Source organism: Lineus longissimus, chromosome 7 (genome assembly GCF_910592395.1).
Source record: "Lineus longissimus chromosome 7, tnLinLong1.2, whole genome shotgun sequence".
In the NCBI taxonomy this organism is placed as follows: Eukaryota; Metazoa; Nemertea; class Pilidiophora; order Heteronemertea; family Lineidae; genus Lineus; species Lineus longissimus.
Genome location: NC_088314.1, coordinates 16,602,291 through 16,623,484, shown reverse-complemented (window position 1 = coordinate 16,623,484; position 21,194 = coordinate 16,602,291). Strand labels below are relative to the sequence as shown.

The 21,194-nt window shown below is 39.9% G+C and overlaps 1 protein-coding gene and 1 non-coding gene across 5 annotated transcripts in view; both read right to left on the bottom strand.

Annotated features, from left to right (window-relative positions):
- Positions 1 to 21,194, bottom strand: part of LOC135491540 (lysine-specific demethylase 5A-like) — a 44,504-nt gene that overhangs the window by 17,643 nt on the left and 5,667 nt on the right. For 2 of the 4 annotated variants that reach the window (XM_064777509.1, XM_064777511.1), the window contains exons 6-16: positions 15,876 to 15,923; positions 12,471 to 12,566; positions 11,098 to 11,191; positions 10,764 to 10,843; positions 8,719 to 8,877; positions 8,158 to 8,277; positions 7,120 to 7,281; positions 6,219 to 6,311; positions 3,413 to 3,501; positions 855 to 1,017; positions 524 to 643 (exon numbers count right to left, since the gene is read on the bottom strand). In XM_064777509.1, coding sequence (XP_064633579.1) covers positions 524 to 643; positions 855 to 1,017; positions 3,413 to 3,501; positions 6,219 to 6,311; positions 7,120 to 7,281; positions 8,158 to 8,277; positions 8,719 to 8,877; positions 10,764 to 10,843; positions 11,098 to 11,191; positions 12,471 to 12,566; positions 15,876 to 15,923 — 1,224 coding nt within the window. The remainder of the gene's footprint in view (positions 1 to 523; positions 644 to 854; positions 1,018 to 3,412; positions 3,502 to 6,218; positions 6,312 to 7,119; positions 7,282 to 8,157; positions 8,278 to 8,718; positions 8,878 to 10,763; positions 10,844 to 11,097; positions 11,192 to 12,470; positions 12,567 to 15,875; positions 15,924 to 21,194) is intronic. The other 2 variants (XM_064777510.1, XM_064777512.1) reach the window with 2 other exon arrangements.
- LOC135491878 (small nucleolar RNA U54) lies at positions 292 to 356 on the bottom strand. The gene has a single exon (XR_010447957.1). It is a non-coding gene; the product is annotated as a small nucleolar RNA U54 (small nucleolar RNA).

The following is a 21,194-nucleotide window of genomic DNA, read 5'->3' as shown; positions in this document are numbered from 1 at the left end:
ACTCAGTGGAGCTTTGCTAAGAATTACTAAACCAACCTTCTGCTGCATTATAATCTTTACCTGGGAAAAGTGGGGAAGCCCTGATTTTTCAACAAAAGCTACCAGGTCGACTAACCAATGTCATAGCAACATTGCTGCGGGACAGATTACACTTTTCATCTAGCTGAAAGGGGTCTGGTCTGAAGCTGCTCTCTGCCAACGCTTGCCTGCCGAAAGGGGCTTTAAAAAATTTCTATCAACGCGGATGTGCATACCCCTTCTTCGGAAGTGACCCCCTGGCCCAGTTGACTTCTGTGGTTCAGAATAGCGTATAATGCAATCAGTGCACATCATGACAAGATTTATCCTCATCACCACAGTCAGAACACGTTACTTAAAAGTACTGGTAGTAGAGTAGATCAGGGACACCCTCGGAATGAAAAAATGTTGCCCTTAATCAGTGTCCTTATGAGTCTGCTAACAGAGGTACTGTTATTTTATAGTATTATCATTCAAACGTCGAGCGCGGAGAGGATCTACTCACCCAATCAGCCGGACAGAAGTTGACTGCCTCGGCAAAGTTGTAACCCTGGTTGAATCCAGCATGATATGCCCGCGGGAAGGTCACCACAAATTCACCCGCCAACTGATTCGTTCTCACAACCTGTAAAGAATGGAACTAATGAAACTCCCGTCCAAGATGGGCACCACCAAAGCCCGATAAAAATTCATACTTAAGGCAGAAAGAGATGATAAAATTCTGTTAGATTTGGCATATTTTGTCAAAAGACGGGGAAAAAACATGACTTTAAGGTCAAGGATGATCTCGCCTAGGGCCTGAAAAGCCAAGAGCTATAGCAACAAATGTCACTTACTGGTACACCATGTTTCATGAGAACATTCGGATTCATGATAGTAGTCAGCTGATGGAGGAGGTCAGGTTGTTGCTCAAACAGCTCTGGGGCAGTCGCCTTCATAGCAGCTTCAAATTCTGGGGCCAAGAATCCGGGCACCCCATACCATGTCTTTGGTTCACCCCTAGGAAAAGAGGAAGAAGGTCGTGATATTAGGGTGCATGGTGCACGGAGTGCGCCTGACTTGAGATCAGAAGGTTGTGGGTGTCGTGGTTGTGGGTATCAGTTTCTAAGACATTCCACAAAGAAAATGATGGAGGCCATCCAAAATTTAATGTTGAACAACGCAGAACGGTGGAACAATGATGGATTGGAGCTCCTGAACGTCTGCCAGTCACTACTCTGCAAGGAGGCAGGGGGCCTGAACAAGACCTTCCATCTTGGCCGCGTTCCCATGAGGTCAAGGTCATACTTCGAGCGACATAAACAGGGGTCATGGAAAGATCTGGTGGTCAGGAATATAGTTACTGTTACTTTCCTGGAATAATATGTGCATTCACACAGTGCGCTGTAAACCACTTGATTACAGTGATACCACAAACCAGAAGATGAGAGTGGAGAGACAGATGTAGTTAGTCTTAAAGAGGACCAGACATATCCAATGTGATTTGATCATGGGCAAAACTACCGATGACATGCATCCGTCAGTGACATCAAGTCAGGGAAAAACAGTTTACATGCTTTTTTAAGGTTGGCGTTCCTTAAAATATTCTGCTTTGCATGAAATGATTTTAAATGTTTCAAGTAACAGTTGTTTATCATGGCAGATACAGCAAACAAACAAATTATCCAGGGACGGCCTCATATCACATAAAGATCCTCATGAAAACATTTCTCACCCTGCACCAGAAATGTACAAACATTATTTTAACAAAGATCTCTGCAATTCTTTAGACAGCTAATCTCTTGAATATGTCCGACCCTTTTTAAAGTGTCAAACTACTACACGGATGATGGTTTAGACTGATCTCTTCTTAGTTCTCCATGTGGCATGCCGTGTAACTATATTGGACTGCAAACACCGCATTTTGGACAGCAAAATCATTACGCTGCATGAAATCGACACTGCTAACGCTTGGTTAGCATTGGTCACAATTATGATGTAGTAAAAAATCGCAGTGATGTTGCACAGACATAACAGAATTGTTTTGCCATCTATGAACTCATGTTTGTTATCCAATATGGCAACAATAACGCAAGCTATACCAGGCAGATGCAATATCATAGGCACTGACAAGTGAGTTCAGATGCATATCAAGCCACTAAATTCACTTCAGGTCTTCTTGAATAAATGCAACTTGATGACTTGATTGGTTTTTGCATTAAAAGTCATACCTTAATATCACTTTAGTTTCAATAGGATTTTGTGGGTTTGCAATGAAATGCTTCGGTATTCAGATCCGGGGTAATGTGAGCCTCACTTTATTACCCTAGTTATCAAATTTTTTTCCAGAATAGCATTCATTGCCTTTTGGTGTGAGTGAACTCTTCAAATGCATTCTCAAATCGCCGGTAGCCTTATGATATTGCAGTGATGGTCAAAACTCATCCGAGGTAAAGTGAGCTTCACTTTTACACCATAGTTATCTCAATTTTTTTCAGAAAGACGTTCACTTTTCAGTGCCTTTTGGTGTGAGTGAACTCTTCAAATGCATTCTCAAATTGCCGGTTAAGCCTCATAATATTGCGACGCATGGGAAACCTTGCAGTTGACATCAGTCCCGATACCACCACACATGCTAACTACTAATCTAGTACAGATGGAAGAGGCAGAACTGTGGGTGGGGAGTTGGTGTGGACTTGAAAGGCAATGCTACTTACAACACTGCCTAAGAAGTTACACAACAAAACCAACCCAAGAGAGAGACTCAATTCTACAAACTCGCTGCAACAAACTAGGCCCAGTTCCTCAGTTGGAATTAAGGGTTGACCATAGGTGACATCGTTTTGGCTAGAACTTGAAATCCTAATGCAATTAGAACTTGTTCAAAACGAAGTGAAAGCCAATTTCAAGGGTGGGAGTCTGTTCTGCGGAAACGAAAAGAACCGACTCCAACCCTTAAATTGAGATCCCCTCTGTTTTGAAGGAATTCTTTAAATAGCTTTAGGATTTCAAGTTCAGCCAAAATGGTGTTGCCTCACTCCCACCCTTGAAATTGGCATTCACTTCGTTTTGAGGAAGTTTTAATTGTTTAAAGGGACAATATAGGCAGCAGCTAGGCAGGCAAGATAAAGTTACACATAGCTGCCAATAGGGGTCCCTCACATCTCACAGTAGGTCGAAATGATTCACGCTTGTACGAGGGATATATTATTGCTAAGTCTGACATGACCAAGGGCCCTTACTGTGTATACCAGTCACTTGAAGATGGCCAAATTAGCCCCTCTCCTCCTGCCTATAGTCCCACTTTAAGATTTCAAGCTCTAGACAAACTAGAGGCACCTATGGTCAACCTTTTTAAAGCAACTGGGCCACGGATTCTAAGACTCGACTGGACAGTGGCTTACAGCATACTTACCAGTGCAAATAGTTAATAGAGTAGCTCCAGTGATCCTCATTGTGCCAACAGAAACTGGAGAAACACATGCCGACATAGCACCATGGGATCTGAAATCAGGAGCACTGGTCAACAAAACGATTACGGTGGCTGACATGTTAAAGCACGTTGGATACTAACCAGTGCAAGTAGTTTATGGCATAGCTCCAATGGTCTTCGTTATGCCAACAAAAGGTGGAAAAGCACATGCCTACATAGCACCATGGCACCTGGAAATGAAAAGGATGATGTCCATGATTCTTGCCCGCCTCTTCTTCTTCTTCTTCAGTGCTTGCTCTGCACTTGGAGATGTTACTGTAAACCGGTAGTGTTCGCAGAGCCAAAAGTTAGCAAATTTGCACATTTTTCATTATGCGTCAACTAGAACTTGTGTTAGCTGCTGAAATTTGATGGTTAATGCATTACAGTTGAAATTTAAGCCAATTTAATGTTCGTGTTTGCCTCCTAAATTGTGAAAATAAAATGGTGCGAACATTACCAAGTTTACAGTCTTCTCCTGGAAGTATTTCCCCTCCAAGTCCTCCAGGCATTTTGCGGGCCCTTAAGTACAGGGCTGGTGCTTTCATTGATTGCGAAAAGCGTTGCGGGAGGGGTATGTTAAGGGCTAAAATACAGGCATGTGATTTGGGCAAGCCTCTTATTGAGCAGGGGTGACTGAGGCTCTTAGCCAGTGTGTTGGGGTCTGTTTGTGTGAAATGCAAATGTAATGCTGTCACTGTGTATGTGCGTGGGGAGGGGGGGTAGTTTTAGTGCACAAATTCAATGAGAGCACAGTGATTGGATGATCATAATGATGATGACGAAGGTCACAACATTGCAAAAAGTGTAAGTAAGCAAGTGTTGCAGACTTCAGACCGAATATCTTTCGACTATTTCTTCAAAAATGTTTTTAAAACTTTGTGATCAGTATTGCTGACAGATTGACATCCGGAAGTCAGTGATTGAACTGCCATCTCTTGTGTGCGGACTGATGTGAGGTGCATATATAGAGATGTCAGCATATCACTCAAGACATCTGGTGAAGCAGATGGGTTTGGATTGAGGAACCTATTGAAGCATGCAGCACATCAGGATCAACTAACCAAGCAGCTGCTGTGAAGAGGAGCCAATGGTTATGATGAGTGTGATGTGGGCGAGATGCCACATCAGCCATCAAAATTGCCAAGTCATATCTAGCTACAGTTAAATAGTCAGTGGCTTGTATTAAAGTATCATTCAGCTTTTTTTAGGAATAGGTAATACTTTTTTCTCCAACTAATAATTTCTCTTAACCTATTCGTTAAAATTATACTTACTCGCCACTGTGTTTAGCTGTTTCACAAACATCGCTAGGGCCAGTGCCAGCTATGATTCACTAGCACTAGCATTGTTTTCCTCAGCTGTAAGCTACGAGGCTCACCCAGGAAATGGCTGCAGCTAGCTTAGATCAAGGGGGCGGCTTTATTTTTTCTGATCCACGTCTCCAATTATCACAGAAGGTTTATTTTCAAAAACACCCTTTGGTCGATAAACCGAGGTCCAGAATGATACAAACAGCCCACAGAAAATAGATTTATAAATGATCATACCGAAAACCTTAAGATCTGGTGAAGCAGATGGGTTTGGATTGAGGAACCTATTGAAGCATGCAGCACATCAGGATCAACTAACCAAGCAGCTGCTGTGAAGAGGAGCCAATGGTTATGATGAGTGTGATGTGGGCGAGATGCCACATCAGCCATCAAAATTGCCAAGTCATATCTAGCTACAGTTAAATAGTCAGTGGCTTGTATTAAAGTATCATTCAGCTTTTTTTAGGAATAGGTAATACTTTTTTCTCCAACTAATAATTTCTCTTAACCTATTCGTTAAAATTATACTTACTCGCCACTGTGTTTAGCTGTTTCACAAACATCGCTAGGGCCAGTGCCAGCTATGATTCACTAGCACTAGCATTGTTTTCCTCAGCTGTAAGCTACGAGGCTCACCCAGGAAATGGCTGCAGCTAGCTTAGATCAAGGGGGCGGCTTTATTTTTTCTGATCCACGTCTCCAATTATCACAGAAGGTTTATTTTCAAAAACACCCTTTGGTCGATAAACCGAGGTCCAGAATGATACAAACAGCCCACAGAAAATAGATTTATAAATGATCATACCGAAAACCTTAAGAGCGTTTTCGCATTCATCATTCAACCAACCATTTCAAAGCCCACAAAATTCAGTAATTTAAGAAACAGGTTTTGTTTGAAAACCTGTTCACATACACCAGTGTTTCAATTATATCTAGTGTCATTACATACACCAGTGTTTCAATTATATCTAGTGTCATTACATACACCAGTGTTTCAATTATATCTAGTGTCATTACATACACCAGTGTTTCAATTATATCTAGTGTCATTACATACACCAGTGTTTCAATTATATCTAGTGTCATTTTCTAACGAGAGCCGACGCCTGCAGTCAATGTGTGTGTGTTTGAAAACATTGTCTAGCAAGCCGCCTCATACATGTATTCATAGTTTACATATCGAGATGCGTATAGTATCCATTTTTAACTGACCGGTTAACCGTGTACAAAGACTGGCTTCAGAACATACTGTAACTGGGTATTATTAAGGCAAGTCTATACATTTTACTGGTCGAAAATTTCCCAACTCAGCTGGTTATCATTAATCATAGGTGCCCTAGAAGCTTTGACGGCCAGGATTTTCATAACAACAACCACCAATTTTTCGCAGCTGAACATGAACGCGGTTGGCCTTTCAACGGGATGTGATCACCTACCTTCATTCCGTTGATGTCCGAGTTGATATGGCAAAGAACAGACTGCTCCAAAACTGGTAAGTTGTTCAGATTCCACTTGGCGTCAACATAGTCCTGCGAAATTACAAAGGAAATGAGTTTTGAAAGCCGAACAGTAGAAAAGATGATGAGGCGGCTTGGTCTGACCTAGGGAAACAATCACAGCGAGGCTGCCGACCGGGGTGGGTAGACTGAAGATTGAAGCCTTATGTCCCATACAGGCACAAAGAGGATGAAGACAGTAAGTAAGAATGAGTTTTGAATCCTCACCACTTTTAATGTACTCATTTAATATTATGTACAGTGCTTAGAAAATGTATGCACCATTATTTTAGCACTTTAAATCAAATAAATTATTATTATTATTATTAAGACGCCGGGCCGTCAAACTCAAAGAATGTCTAATTTTAACAGCAAAATTATGTCAGTATTAAATGAGACAAGTGATAATATCAGAACATGCACCCTTCATTGCTAAGGAAGGGTCATCATCCCAGTAAGGTTTCAACAAATTTCATTATCACATTTGATGAAATTTCCCACATGGCTCTAAGAAGCTGTGGAGGCAAAAATTCTGTTCAATGATCAGTTAGCAGTGACTTTCAACTTTAATATGCATTTGAAGTCCATAAAATGGTGAAAATATTACTTTTTTCGAAGTATCAATCAAAAACGAAATTGGCATTTGTGCGCAAAACCCGCAAAAAAGCCAATGTATCTGACAGCTGTAATCAAAAGTCAGGGAAAACACAGTGTCTTCACCAAAAATAATGAGAAAGCCACACATTATATCAAGTTATACGCAGAAAGCAAAATACTTTGTAGAAGGAGTGGAAATCGTTTTGCATAGTCTTCGCTGACAGAGAGATTTGGAGAAAATTACCTCAACTTCATCATCCCTGAAAAGAGTCTTGCTTTCCTTCGTCGGGAACCCGCTCCCACAATCCGAAGCATGAATATCAGCACCATACTCTACACACACGTCCTCCTCGAGGCAGTTCACCAGACGCCAGAACTCCTTCTCGGCCATCGAATACGGCACCATCTGAAAACGAGCACGGGGAAATCAGTGTCAGAGTGATTTGATTGGTGTTTATCTAGGTCATGGGTGTTTATCTAGGTCATAGATGTTTATCTAGGTCATAGGTTCAACTCATGGAATGGAATTCGCGAGACGTGATTGCTTTTGCATTTGTCGTTTCATCTCATGCGTTGTTTTCCAATTGTAAAAGGAACGACCTTTGTACGAGCCCCGAAATGATGATACTCGACTCACAGCACCCCCATTTGGTTGGATAATACACCATTGGCCACAGAGATCATCAGGCCTCTGAGGAGGAAATCTCTCAATAACCACAAAGGTAGCAAGAGAAAACTTACATGGACTGCACCGCCGAGCCAATGCGGTTGGCCACAACACCCTACAACAAGTATCCCATTGACCACAATTGACCACGGAGGTTGTTTTAAATCCTTTGAGAAGTAACTCTCTCAACCGCTATGACAGAAAGAGAACTTACATGGACTGAGCCGCCTAGTCAATGTGATTGGCCACAACACCCCACAGTAAGTGTCACAGGCATTGACCACAGAGGTTGTTCTAAATCCTTTGAGAAGTAACTCTCTCAACCGCTATGGCAGAAAGAGAACTTACATGGACTGAGCCGCCTAGCCAATGTGATTGGCCACAACACCCCACAGTAAGTTTCACTGGCATTGACCATAGAGGTTGTTTTGAATCCTTTGAGAAGTAACTCTCTCAACCGCTATGGCAGAAAGAGAAAACTTACATGGACTGCCCCGCCTAGCCAATACGATAGGCCACTACACCATATGAAAAGTGTCCCACTCGCCACAGAGGTTATTAAGCCTTTTAGAAGTAACTCTCTCAATAACCACAAAGGCAGAAAGAGAAACTTACATGGACCGGCATGTTGAAATAGTCTGCTTTAAACTGATCTGCCATTTCACCAAACGACTGTAAGCTGTACTCCTTTTTCGCCTGCTCAAATCCATAAGGGTCAAGTGGCTTGCTGCATTCCTGGAAAGAAATGAACACAGATATTGTAAGGTAATATACACAAGTGCTCAAGTTTGACTGGACCCAAGTTGAGAGAACTGCCCACGACAGGAGGAAGGGAAAATTCTTATGGGCGACCAGTGCTCCCTTGGTGTACCAGGGTTATGTCAGGTTCAAGTTTGACTTTTTATCTACAGGGTTGCTCAGAATTATTTTCCCTCACACAATGGACACACAATAGAATTCTATTTTGCAAGGGGAAATAATTCTGTGCCACCCTGTAGAAATCAACAGTGTGGACAAGTGAGCCAAAAGCAGACAGCGCGACAGGAGATTATTCCAATAACCTCATTGACTCATTGTTGTTTAGGCTGGACAAGGTCGCCCTTTTGGGACCTCAGGATGATGGGCTGGATGGAACAGAATGTTCTCGAGGAGTGTAGACTGTGAGAATCGACTTACCTTAGCAACGCACTTGGGGCACCTCCAGTCACCCTTGGGCACCTCGGGTAGAGGCGGGATCAAACAGAATGTGTGGAACGCATCGTCACATCCGTCGCACAGCAACATCTGGTCTTCCGAGTCGCCCTTTTTGCAGATATGACAGTGATAATGGTCGACCTGAAAACACAAGAACAAAACATATCCCATGTAAAGGCATGGAAACTGGGTTTACATAAGATTCATGGTGTCACATAGCATACTTCATGAGTCACATGTCACTTGTCACAACTTGGTTTGTTAATTGACAAATCGGCTTGAAAACAAAACCCAACATAAGAGTGACACTGTTTATCCTATATAACCTGCGTTTTGCGAAGGACTTGTTCATTCTTGAAGTGACACGTTACAAGCCACAACATAAACTCTATGTAAACCCAGGTCACCTTCCATGCAACTGTATTTCAGGTCATTATTCACATGTAAACCCAGCCTTAGGTCACCTTCAATGAAATGGCAACTGTATTTTAGGTCATTATTCACATGTAAACCCAGCCTTAGGTCACCTTCAATAAAATGGCAACTGTATTTCAGGTCATTATTCACATAGAATCCAGTGAGTAGGAGGCAAATCAAACAGAAGGTGACCTGGCAACTCCTCAAGGAGAAACTTAAATTGCATAAACAGCCCATACAAGGGCTCACTTCAGGGTAGATTTTGATTCGAGGCTGGATTCACTCGTTGAGGTGGTTAGCCTGGACCTAACCCTCGGGGAATGTTGTTGCCGATTCCACAGGGTAATGCATCTCTTTTTGCGCTTGGACCAAGTTAAAACTGGGCATCAGAATAGTGTGGAGTAACAAAGGAATCATCATTAAGGAACAATGTGTTTCACAATCCAATGAGGGGGGAGATGGTCAAGGGCTTGTTGAGTTGGGACAAATCGGATCTTTCAGCAACATTGCCTCATCTGAAAACTTTGAGTTGCAGAATATTCCAACACTGCTCAATTCAGAAACCTCAGAGTTGCTGAAAAATAGCAACGCTCACATTTTTTCTCAATCGGCATTTCAGGACGGATCTCAGTTCTATTTCATGTTGATGGTGGCAGGAGTGATATATCTTGAATTCTACCAGGCAAAACCAAGTTCTATCTGGGAATTTTCGAGTAGGGGACCTACCAGTAACCCAGACAATTTTCAGGGGGGGGTCGACCAAAAAGATAGTATGTTACTGCTGTGATTTAGACATTAATATTTTAACTAAAACATAGTGACTTCGACAAATCATGCATTACGGCCCAGGGAGAGAGTTGCACTGATGTTGAACTGATTTAGGATTTTTTCATGTAAAACATGATAAACTTTCATTTTAAAATATCGTCTGTCAATGTTTTATGTCAGGACAATAGGGGAGTGGGTCAAACTCAATACAATCATGTCAGGATTGTTTACAATGTAACATTATTATTAGGATTGTGAAACACACCAATGTTTACGGACGATCCCCAAGTCATGATTTTGTGAACAAAGCAAAAGGCCTCTTGTTGTATACACCAGATGATTTGATGAAAACATGTCATATCCATGGTGACAGTTGTAAAATCTGTATGGAATATCATTAATAAAACTGCTTTGTAGATTATAACCGAATAAATCTTTCAGATATGAAATGTGAAGGAACATATGGAGTGTCAGCCAATGGTGGACTCAATTTACAATAAACTTTTTATCTTGAAATTGGTCCTTGCCTGACTTGGCTTTTTTCTCCCGTTTTTTTTGTTCTTTTGTTCAAAACATGACTTTAACTTACTCAGTGTTCAGTCTAACTTACTCAGTGTTCAGTCTAACTTGGTGTTCAGTCAAAATGACTCAGCCAAAGAATGAACACCCAGATAGAGAGAACACTACAAGTAGACAAGTAAGTGATTTAAACCTGTTTTGAACAACAAGAATCTAGTTGGTAAACAACTCTTTAAAATTTTGCATCATACAGAAACTGTCACTGTGGATGAACCCCAATGAAAAAGTGGTGAAACAAAAGTTTGGCTCGTTACTCTGCTTACACTATTTCTCACCAGAGGGCGCCGTTTCCTGGTATTCACCGACTTGGTCGGCGTAATTGGCTGCAGTGGATCATCCTCGTCTGAAAATGAGAAAGTTACAAAATGATAAATGGACCAATTCTTGCAGTGAAGGAGGGCGTCTCTGATTGTTTAGGTTGTCTCCCGGGTCTCTGGTTTCCTCCCACACTATTGTAAATACAGTACTATTTGCCTAATATTGTTCCTAGATCTAACTAGACATAAGTATCGATGAACCTCTCCCCTTATCTCATAAAACTTTCAGCGACATTTTTAGATGTTGCAAAGAATTTTATCATCAAAGAATAACTCTCACCTTTATAAGCTTGAGGAACTGCAGCTTTCGGTCCAGCGCCATAATACTGTAGTTTTCTCATCTCGTTATTTGCTGAATAGTCGACATCTTGATCCTAGAAATTAGAAATGGCATTGAAATTGAAACAGTGTGAGCAAAGGATCTTTCTCTCCAGGCATATGGAGGTCTTCAATGCTCTCTTAGAAGCTGAAAGTTGACAAACCTGCTCACTTTCAATTGATTACATTTTGTAAACATAAGGATGCCACACAGCAACAAATGAAATTTTTAACAACCTATAAGTTGTCAAACCGTTTAAAACATCCCAGTTCAAATCAATGATCAGAGAAACGTTGCGTTTGAACAACTTATAAGTCATCAATCCATTTAAAACTTCCCAGTTCAAGTCAATGATCGCCCTATGAAATTTACACTGCATTTTAATAGAACAACAACTGATAAATCGTCAATCTGTTAAAAACTTCCTGGTTCAAATTTATAATTGCAACTCATAAATCGTCTATCTGTTAAAAACTTCCTGGTTCAAATCTATAATTGCAACTCATAAATCGTCAATCTGCTAAAAACTTCCCAGTTCAAAACTATAACCGAACTCATAAATCATCAATCTGTTAAAAACTTCCTAGTTCAAATCTATAATTGCAACTCATAAATCGTCAATCTGTTAAAAACTTCCTAGTTCAAATCTATAATTGCAACTCATAAATCGTCAATCTGTTAAAAACTTCCTAGTTCAAATCTATAATTGCAACTCATATATCGTCAATCTGTTAAAAACTTCCCAGTTCAAAACTATAACCGAACTCATAAATCGTCAATCTGTTAAAAACTTCCTAGTTCAAATCTATAATTGCAACTCATAAATCGTCAATCTGTTAAAAACTTCCCAGTTCAAATCTATAATTGCAACTCATAAATCATCAATCTGTTAAAAACTTCCCAGTTCAAATCTATAATTGCAACTCATATATCGTCAATCTGTTAAAAACTTCCTAGTTCAAATCTATAATTGCAACTCATAAATCGTCAATCTGCTAAAAACTTCCCAGTTCAAAACTATAACCGAACTCATAAATCGTCAATCTGTTAAAAACTTCCTAGTTCAAATCTATAATTGCAACTCATAAATCGTCAATCTGTTAAAAACTTCCTAGTTCAAATCTATAATTGCAACTCATATATCGTCAATCTGTTAAAAACTTCCTAGTTCAAATCTATAACTGCAACTCATAAATCGTCAATCTGTTAAAAACTTCCTAGTTCAAATCTATAATTGCAACTCATAAATTGTCAATCTGTTAAAATTGCTGCATTATATTTCTGGCCGGCCCACAAGGCCTTGAGTTGCGGGTGAAAACTCTATCAATACGTACGTCTTTTTGAATTCTCTTTGACTTTCTGCTGCCACCAGGTGACTGTTTCATCCCCCCTGGAACGTAGTCCTTGTCATCATCCTCTTTCTTCAGTTTCTGGAACAGACCAACAAAACAACTCAGACTCAGATGGTGAAATGACAAAATTGATCTATCAATGACGTAAAGACTGATTACTCCTGGCGTAACTCAGAAATGGCACAGTGGTAGGAGTGATGTTTGAAGTCATTGCGAGTCCGCGCCTCTCACCTCTATAAGTACTGGGTTCGATCCCCGGTCAATCCAGTTCCTCAAGGGATACAAAATGAGAACAGATCTGAGGTTGAAAGAGTTCCTGCAAACCCCTTTATTTCTGTGGCCCTGTTTGTGAAAACACCAATTTCAGATAAACTGCTTCCATTTATTTCTGCAGATGGGTTCATTTTCCAATGATAAAACCATTCAGCTAAAAGCTTTTTGCACTCCTGCACTTTGCAATTAAACCTCTCTTACGAAAATCACAAAAATATTAGGGTTGCAAAAATTAAGGGGTTCAGAATCAGAGCTGTTGCCTCTGAAAACAGTGTTGGGGTTCCTCTCAATTTCCACAGAGTTTGTATGCTGAACTCCTTCTTGCCAAGTTTGACATTTCTGTCGTGGTGCAGGATATGATAATATAAACCCTAAAACAGGAGGAAGGGCAACACAGACACCAATCTAACCACAGGAATATCAAACAACTTACTGCAACCAGTTTGCAGGGACACTGGTGCCTGCAAACTGGTGACATTGGCAGGAATTTCATGCATGGATGACCAGAACCAAAAACTCCCCAAAAAATATCAAAAATTTCAAAATTCAAAATTTAGAACCAGCACCTGAGAACTAGTAGGGGTTCAGCCTATTCGTAGGGGGCAGGAATTTAATACCGGCTCAAAGCTTAAGTCTAAATTAGCATGCGTCGAACTAAACAACTATGGCACGTTACAATGATGAAGTAAAATAAAAATAAAGTCAATCTAACAGTGTGATATTGCCCTAATTCTAAAAAATTATGAGATTTCAGATTCCATCTAAAAAAACTCACATGTTTAATTTCTAGACTACATGTTGTCTCCTTTTGTCCGGAATGTTTCAAAAGCAACAGAAATGCAATTGATAACAGCTCGGACAAGAGAGGAGATTTCAAAAACGTCATATATTTTTTTAAAAGGGAAAACAAAATATTGGATTATTGGTGGTAAGCACAACGCTTTAACTCTGGTTTACTCTAGGATGACTGAAACCAGTGATGGTGTACTCAGTGATGGTGTCAGTGTAGTTTAGCAGTCAGCCTCCCAGAATCTTGACTTAGAGGTCACCCGTCATAAGCCACTTAGCCATGATGGAGCTCGATTGGAATATGGTTAGCAGCTTCTCCTAATATGTGACTCGCTCCACCAAAACTAGGCGCTTGTCGCATCTGAACTTGACAGGTTGATACGAACTTGTTGTTCATTTCCCTATTGTAGACCTTTTGTGAAATCTATTACAAACTGATTTGGTCACATTTCACAAAAGGTCTACAATAGGGAAATGAACAACAAGTCCATATCAACCTGTCAAGTTCAGATGCGACAAGCGCCTAGTTTTGGTAGAGCGGGTCACATATCATCTAGTTGACTCAGGGGAGTTGCTACTTCAAGTTTTTTACGGAAGGTCTGGTTAGAAGTACCTTACATGTAGTACTGCAAGCCAACAAAAACCTGAATCCCAGCCTAGTAAAGTAATCGCTTTCAAATCAGGATTTTTAATACGAAAGGCACGCCGGGTTGGTGCATTTTGTGAAGTTTTCCAACTATTGAAAGATTGTCATAACGTCAGTTGTGAAGATATAATAATTCCTTGCATGCGATTCCATCCAAAGACATTTTAAAGATATCAAATAAGATCTTGCATGCAGACATCGAAGAAAATGACATTTTAGTCAGAAACAGAATGATAAAATAAAGTCAAACTTAACCTTAAAAGTTACACAAAACAATAATGCTAGTTCGGAAATTAAAATACAACTAATTTCTGAACAGCAATCCACACAATAACACCGTAAGCCATCAATTCTAAAAATACAAGAAATCACAAGTAAAACACCACCAAATATATCTTGTTTTCCCTTTATTTGACCAACAGAAAACAAACTAGACAAGGCTTAAAAGATAGCACATGTAGCAGGAGATGAATGTTGATGGAATGGTGGATGCAGAGAATTAGTCTACAGAAACTTTTAAGGCAGCTACTGGATGTGATTTTTTTTTAAAGACCCGCCTATCCACAAGGGGTGTAGTGTAGTTGGGACCGCACAAAAATTTCATTGCTAGTTTCCTGAAGTCCTTACTAAGGTTATACTACAAGTTATACTGCAAGTTATATGACTATTCACAGCTAAAGTACTGGTTTTAACGCTGTTGACGGGTGGTACTATAGATCCATGCTTTTGATTGGGAACCCTCACAGAAAACTGACCACCATTGCCATAATATTTTTCTGTTTTTCTTGTGACTGCATCCTTTTTGTAGAGCATACTATTTAGCAGCTTCTGAAAGGGCGAGATTTTTCACCAAAGTTTGCAAAAAAACAGGCCTTGCAGTTCAAAAGGGATTACTTTTTAATTGCTGTCCATCTTGATGTATACGAAATGTGAACTGACAATGATCATAATAAACCTACTTATTGTGTGTTGCATATGAGAAACACCCCCCCCCCCCCCCCCCCGAGTCTAAAAATGTAAATGTATTCTTTGTAAAGCCAATGGTACAAAAAATTATCACAAAATCCTCCCAAAATTGATGTTTTTGGTGCCATATAGCAGCATGGTCTCTTTCAAACAAACAATGTCCCAATAAACAGTTAAATTAAAGCACCGCGCAAATGTGCAATTTTTAATCGCTGGTACCTGCAATAATAATCGCTTCTATGTGCGACAAAATGATCTCTTGTCTGCAGGTAAGATGGGTAATCGCTGCGTTTGATATTGATTGCAAGTCGCGGTAATCAGTGATTCTTGGTACATGCGATTTCTGCGGTAAACAGGCGATTATTATCGCAAGCAAATGCAGGTAGCAGTGATTTAATTGCTCATTAGCCAGGAGCTTGAGGCAGGATAGGTGAAACTTGCAACTACTCGGTTATATGTAAACAGAAAAATGTTAAGCTACCCTGCTTCACATAATTGATAAATAAGAAACACTGGATAGGTCTGGAGAAAGATGTCCCCCTTGTCCAGGGAGTAAAACAGATTTGCCAAAAATCCATTTCATGAAATAAATTTTTGATAATTATACTTTTTCAAGTACTTCTTTTGCAATCTAGTTTGTTTTCATCAGTGGCCAAATACAAACATGGTAACAAAAAAATGAATGAGAATGAAGTGAGGGAGAATGTGTGTACCCATTTTTCCCCGTCTTTTACAGTCGCCCAGCCTTCTTTCGCCAGTTCCTGTCGTAAAAAAATGGATGGAGGATGAGCAGATGAATGAAGAATAAATTGAAATCGAGTGCAGAAAGATACAAAGATGAAGAAGAAATGAGTTATAAAGGTGACGAGGAAGCGAACTGAAAAGGTGCATTTTTTCATTTTGAGATTCCATTACCCAGGATGCATCCCAAATCCAATCTCCAAACCTTGACATTTTGTGTCAAGTTTCCAAATTCTTTTCCGGCATTCTAAAAAATTTATGTGTGATCTGATTGAATAATACACTGTACAATTCATTCTAGATTGTTTTCGTTATTGAGGGCGCTACATGTAACATAACATGTCATCATAAAGCGCAAAGCATATTTTCGAGACAGAACAGTACATTTATTGAACTTATATCTGATACATTTTCTAAGGTTGGGTATTTCAGCGATTTGACTGGGACAGTACATCTACATGTGCCAGAATCTCAAAATGAACTCGCAAGAATCACAAAACAAAATATTTTTGATGCAATAAATTTCGGGGATGGGATGAGTGCAGGATATAATGTTTAAAAAATCCCACAAATTCTGTGTACTCCATTACAAAACAGTTTAGCTGTTTGTCTAATTGTAAGCTGGTGGGGGGAGGGGGTTAAAAACTGTGAGCTTTTTGGCTCATCAAGAGAACACCATCATTCAATGGAACGATGTTCTATAGACGGGTGAGAAGTCAAGCAAGTTGATGTCATGTGATTGAATGATTCGACTATTCTGAATAAAACTTCAAGTTGTTTTGTAAGTAGAATTATTGTGCGTTGGGTTGTGCTCCCCATACATGCCATAGATTGAACAATTTTGTTAGATTATGGACTAGATGTTCAAAACTAAAAGCTGATTTAAAGCTTTTATTCTACGATTGGCCGGCCATATCATTTGGTAATGATGTGGGAATGTAACTTTATGGTCCAGTGACTACGGAGATACAAGCTAAAAATGTACAAGAGTACAAGTGAGGGCACACATGAGTTCTTTGTGACATCACACAGGAATGAGGATAGTGAATGTGACTTTTACAAATACACTGACTGAGTAGTATTTGTATACGTCACACATCCTTTTTCCATTTTTGGCCAAAAACTCTCATTGTCACACAATCCATATAGCATCATCAATCACGTCAATTCGACTTTATAGCCCCAAATTGGCCTTCGCCATAAATACATATGCACAGTGATATAAAAACCTGCTTTGGAGGCAAGTAGAATTCAACTTTATATCAGCTTTAAAGTTGGTGTCAGATTGCAAAACGTGTATGTCACTAATTATTGCCAAATTATATGGTTGTGTATGGGATGACCGTGTAGCACCAGGCAGCACCAAAAAATAGGACTTGTAATGTTCGAAATTGCTTCATCTTACCGTTACTCGGATTGCAGAGGCCCGTAACTTAACTAATCGCTTAAAACAAAATTTAACTAATTCAATCACATTATTGTTCTATAAAGTCAACTTTCATTCTATTTTAGTTCGGTGCATTTTTTGATAGCAATGTTATACTTGCAAAAAAGAGATACTGTTATAAATACGGATGATTGGAGACTAGTTTCGTTTATCCTTAATTGTGACACTTCATATTTAATGTCAAATGATTGCAAGACATGGCGTCTGGTCAGACAGAGCTAGCAGCCCAATCAGTTGTGTTGCTTGTGATTTCGGACATGTATACATGTAGGATATTTCATAAGATAACAGAAGAGGCTATGCAGTGACGTCATTAGGACGGCCATTTTGGAAATCGCCTAAAAACTGTGTCAAGTGTACATGTAGACACAATCACAACACGTTGATTCACAGTTGGTGTTGCCATTTTCACCATTGTTGTTGTTGTGCAGACAACAAAGTACCCCTTGCCCTCTTCTGTTGGGGGTGGGGGTGGGTGCAGTGACATAAAGTTGACGTCCGAAAAAGCGTCTTATTTTTACTCTGATGATGTCATCTACACAGCTTCTAAACATGTACAATGGCGCCAGGCGGTGACAAAGCATACAGAGCGATAGAACATGGATAAAACAAGGTGATTGAAAGCTGTGCACCCAGCTAACAAAGCAAAATACTAGCACTAAATTTTGGGGGGGCAAAAATGGAAAAATATTCTATTCAAGCAAAATAATAACAAATAGAGTACAGTAGAACCTCTCTGTTAAGGACACCCTCGGGACTGACAAGTGCTGTCTTTAATGGAGAGGTGTCCTGATTGGCTCTAGGAAAATTCGTCCCCGGAAAATTCGTCCCCGGAAAACTCGTCCCCGGAAAACTCGTCCCCTAGGAAAATTCGTCCCTGGAAAATTCGTCCCCGAGGAAAATTCGTCCCCGGATAATTCGTCCCTGAGGAAAATTCGTCCCCGGAATATTTGTCCCTGGAAAATTCGTCCCCGAGGAAAATTCGTCCCTGGAAAACTCGTCCCCGAGGATAATTCGTACCCAGAAAATTTAACAAAAGTTGAAAGTTTCTGACATTATTTTCTAGTATTCAGTGTTATATCTCTCTTTACTACCCCACTAGCTAGTAACCTACTCCACTATTTTCATAGTACTAGTAGGTAGAGGTAGGCAGGGGTAATATTTTATTATTTTTAAATCAGTATTTTTACTGGTCAGAATGAGAGAAAAGCTCTAAAGGTGGCCTTATTCTCTTGTTGTCAAGAAAATAGAGGGAATTAAAAGAAAAGCAAATTGACAACAATTACATGTACAATAGAAAGTTTATTGATACGAAAAGATAATTTTACCAAAAATTTTGTTTACAAGTATGTCAGTATCTTTCATTGTCTTTTAAGTAAATTTTCTGGATATATGCAAATCTGCCGTACAAATGTATATGGCCCTGGGTTGCACAATTTGGTATTTTACATTAATAAAGAGATAATGCCAACATTTTAACATAACACTCGAATGATTGGTTAATGCTAATTGAGCAACTTTGTCCTGATAAATATGTACAATTGAAAGGAAATTTTAAAAATTCTTGATTCACTGTCTCAAACAGTTCATACTAATTCAAGACAAGAGTAAACTTGAGACACCCATGTATTCAAATGCTCTCAGGTATTCCACAACAGTCACCAACTTTATAAAGTCCTTCATTATTCATACACTGCATGACAAATTTTGAAATATAGTCTGTTTGACATTTACTAAGACATTTCGATATTTAGCTATATAGCTAGGTCAATTCTTGTAGAATGTACTATATTTCGACTTTTGTCATGCACTGTATGGAGGCCTTAAGAGTTCACAAATCTGTTCACATCTGAAGATTGTGTGCAATTGCTCTCAGGTATCCCACAATATCACGATTGTCATAATTCTGCACGATAGCAGCAATTCTCCTTTGACAGTCACGATACCCACGACGTTGTTGGGGAGGCTGATGTCCACCAAGAATTTGTGTAATCTTCAACTCATTAAGACTTTGTTCACGGCGAATCACATCAATGAATTTCCAGATGTTTGGGTGGAAGGCTGCGACATTCGACTGGAAACCGCGATGCCAGCCCTCGATGGCATTGTTGGTTCTCGGAAGGTTTTCGACAGTTCTATCATACACGTTCCACTTGGAGATATGATACATTGGATTTCTACGTCCCTGGCGTCTTCTCTCTCCAATGTAAGTTGTTTCGAAATATCGTACAACTGGTTCAGCAGCATCTGGAATATGTGGTTGCAAGGCTTCATAACTTTCAATGACATCATCGACTGGGACAAAAGCCAGTGCAGTCAGCATTCTCAGATTAAGCGCGAACTCGTCATCCTCACGGTAATCCACGGCAAGACCTTGTTCCTGAATCTTCCTCCATACTGCTTGGGACAAGTGGTAAAAGCAGTATTTGATATCCACATTAGGAAAGATTTCTGAAGCGGCATTTGAAGCTGCCCTTTCCATGTCCATCAAAAATGTTTCTGGATTTGCATTGGGAATTAATTGTCTTATGGTGGTGAAAAGCCGAGCGTAGGTCTCCTGAGTTTTGTTTGGTAGCAACGCATAAATACATGCAGTCACAGAGTCATTCAGCAAGACATGGATGGTGAACAACTGGAAGAAGATGAGCGGAACTGTTTTAAAAGTGCCATCAGCAAACCAATGTTCACAATACGCCAAAAGTTCCAGATTCCTTTGCGTACAAAATATCAGAATGCGATTTGGATCGCCGACTCCACTATCGAACTGCAGGAACAATTCGCCTCGAAGAGTTCGAGTATACCGTTCAGGAATCTCCATGTTCATGGCATTTTGTGGCTGGGGTTCAGGTTGCGCCGCCGTTTGTCGTTGCATTCGCAGAGCTCTCCTCATATTGGCAATATTCGGTAGCAGCACAGCAGCCCCTTCACCAAGGTTACCAACATTCTCTGTCAAGACCTGCTGGATTGTCTCTTGTGTGGTTTGGACACGTGCTTTCATCTGCTGCTGCACCCTCTGCGCTTGGACAGCAGGTCGGTTTGGAGCATGTGTATGCTGATTCATGGCCTTTACTACACGTAGACCATCTGTCGTTACTCTGGCTTTACATTTGGATCTCTGTTCGCAAATCCACGAAGTGCGGTTTCCTGCCAGCAGTTTCTGTCTTGTGTATACGTAACCGTCGTACACCAGCTTATCTTTTCCTCGCTCGGATGTTATAAATTCAGCCATGATTCCAGTTGTATCAGCATCGGTCACTTTGAAGAGAATGAGGAACTTCCCACACTGAGGGTTGTTATAATACCACCTGACACTTTGAGCAAGCAATTAGACTTAGAGCCAAGAAACCAAAGGTTGAGAAGAACCTTGTCTCTGTTACGTCTGGACTTTTTGTGGGAATTTTAGAAGACCTCTTCTTAATTGCACCCAGTTAAAACTGGATATGCAGATAACACTTCCATGATGCAATTAATAAGAAAATGGCTTCTTGTGGACTGGGAACAAAGGAGTCGGTCTAAAATTATCCAATTGTCCTTTAATTGCCAATAAATAGCTCCAAAACATTAAATGAGCAGTTGAATAAAGGACACTAATAAACAATCTCCTTTATTAAGGTGATAATTCAATGATTTGAATGGCAATTAAGGGACAGTTGGATATTTAGAGTGCACAGACTAATTCTTGTTAATTGCATCATGGAAGTGTTTTATCTTAATCCCCAGTTTTTACTGGGTGCAATTAAGAAAAGATCTTCTTCTAAACTTCAGACCTGCTCTTCTCAACTTTTCAAGCATTGTTTTAATATTGGCAATTACTGTAAAATTGTGTACAAGATGCTTGGATAAC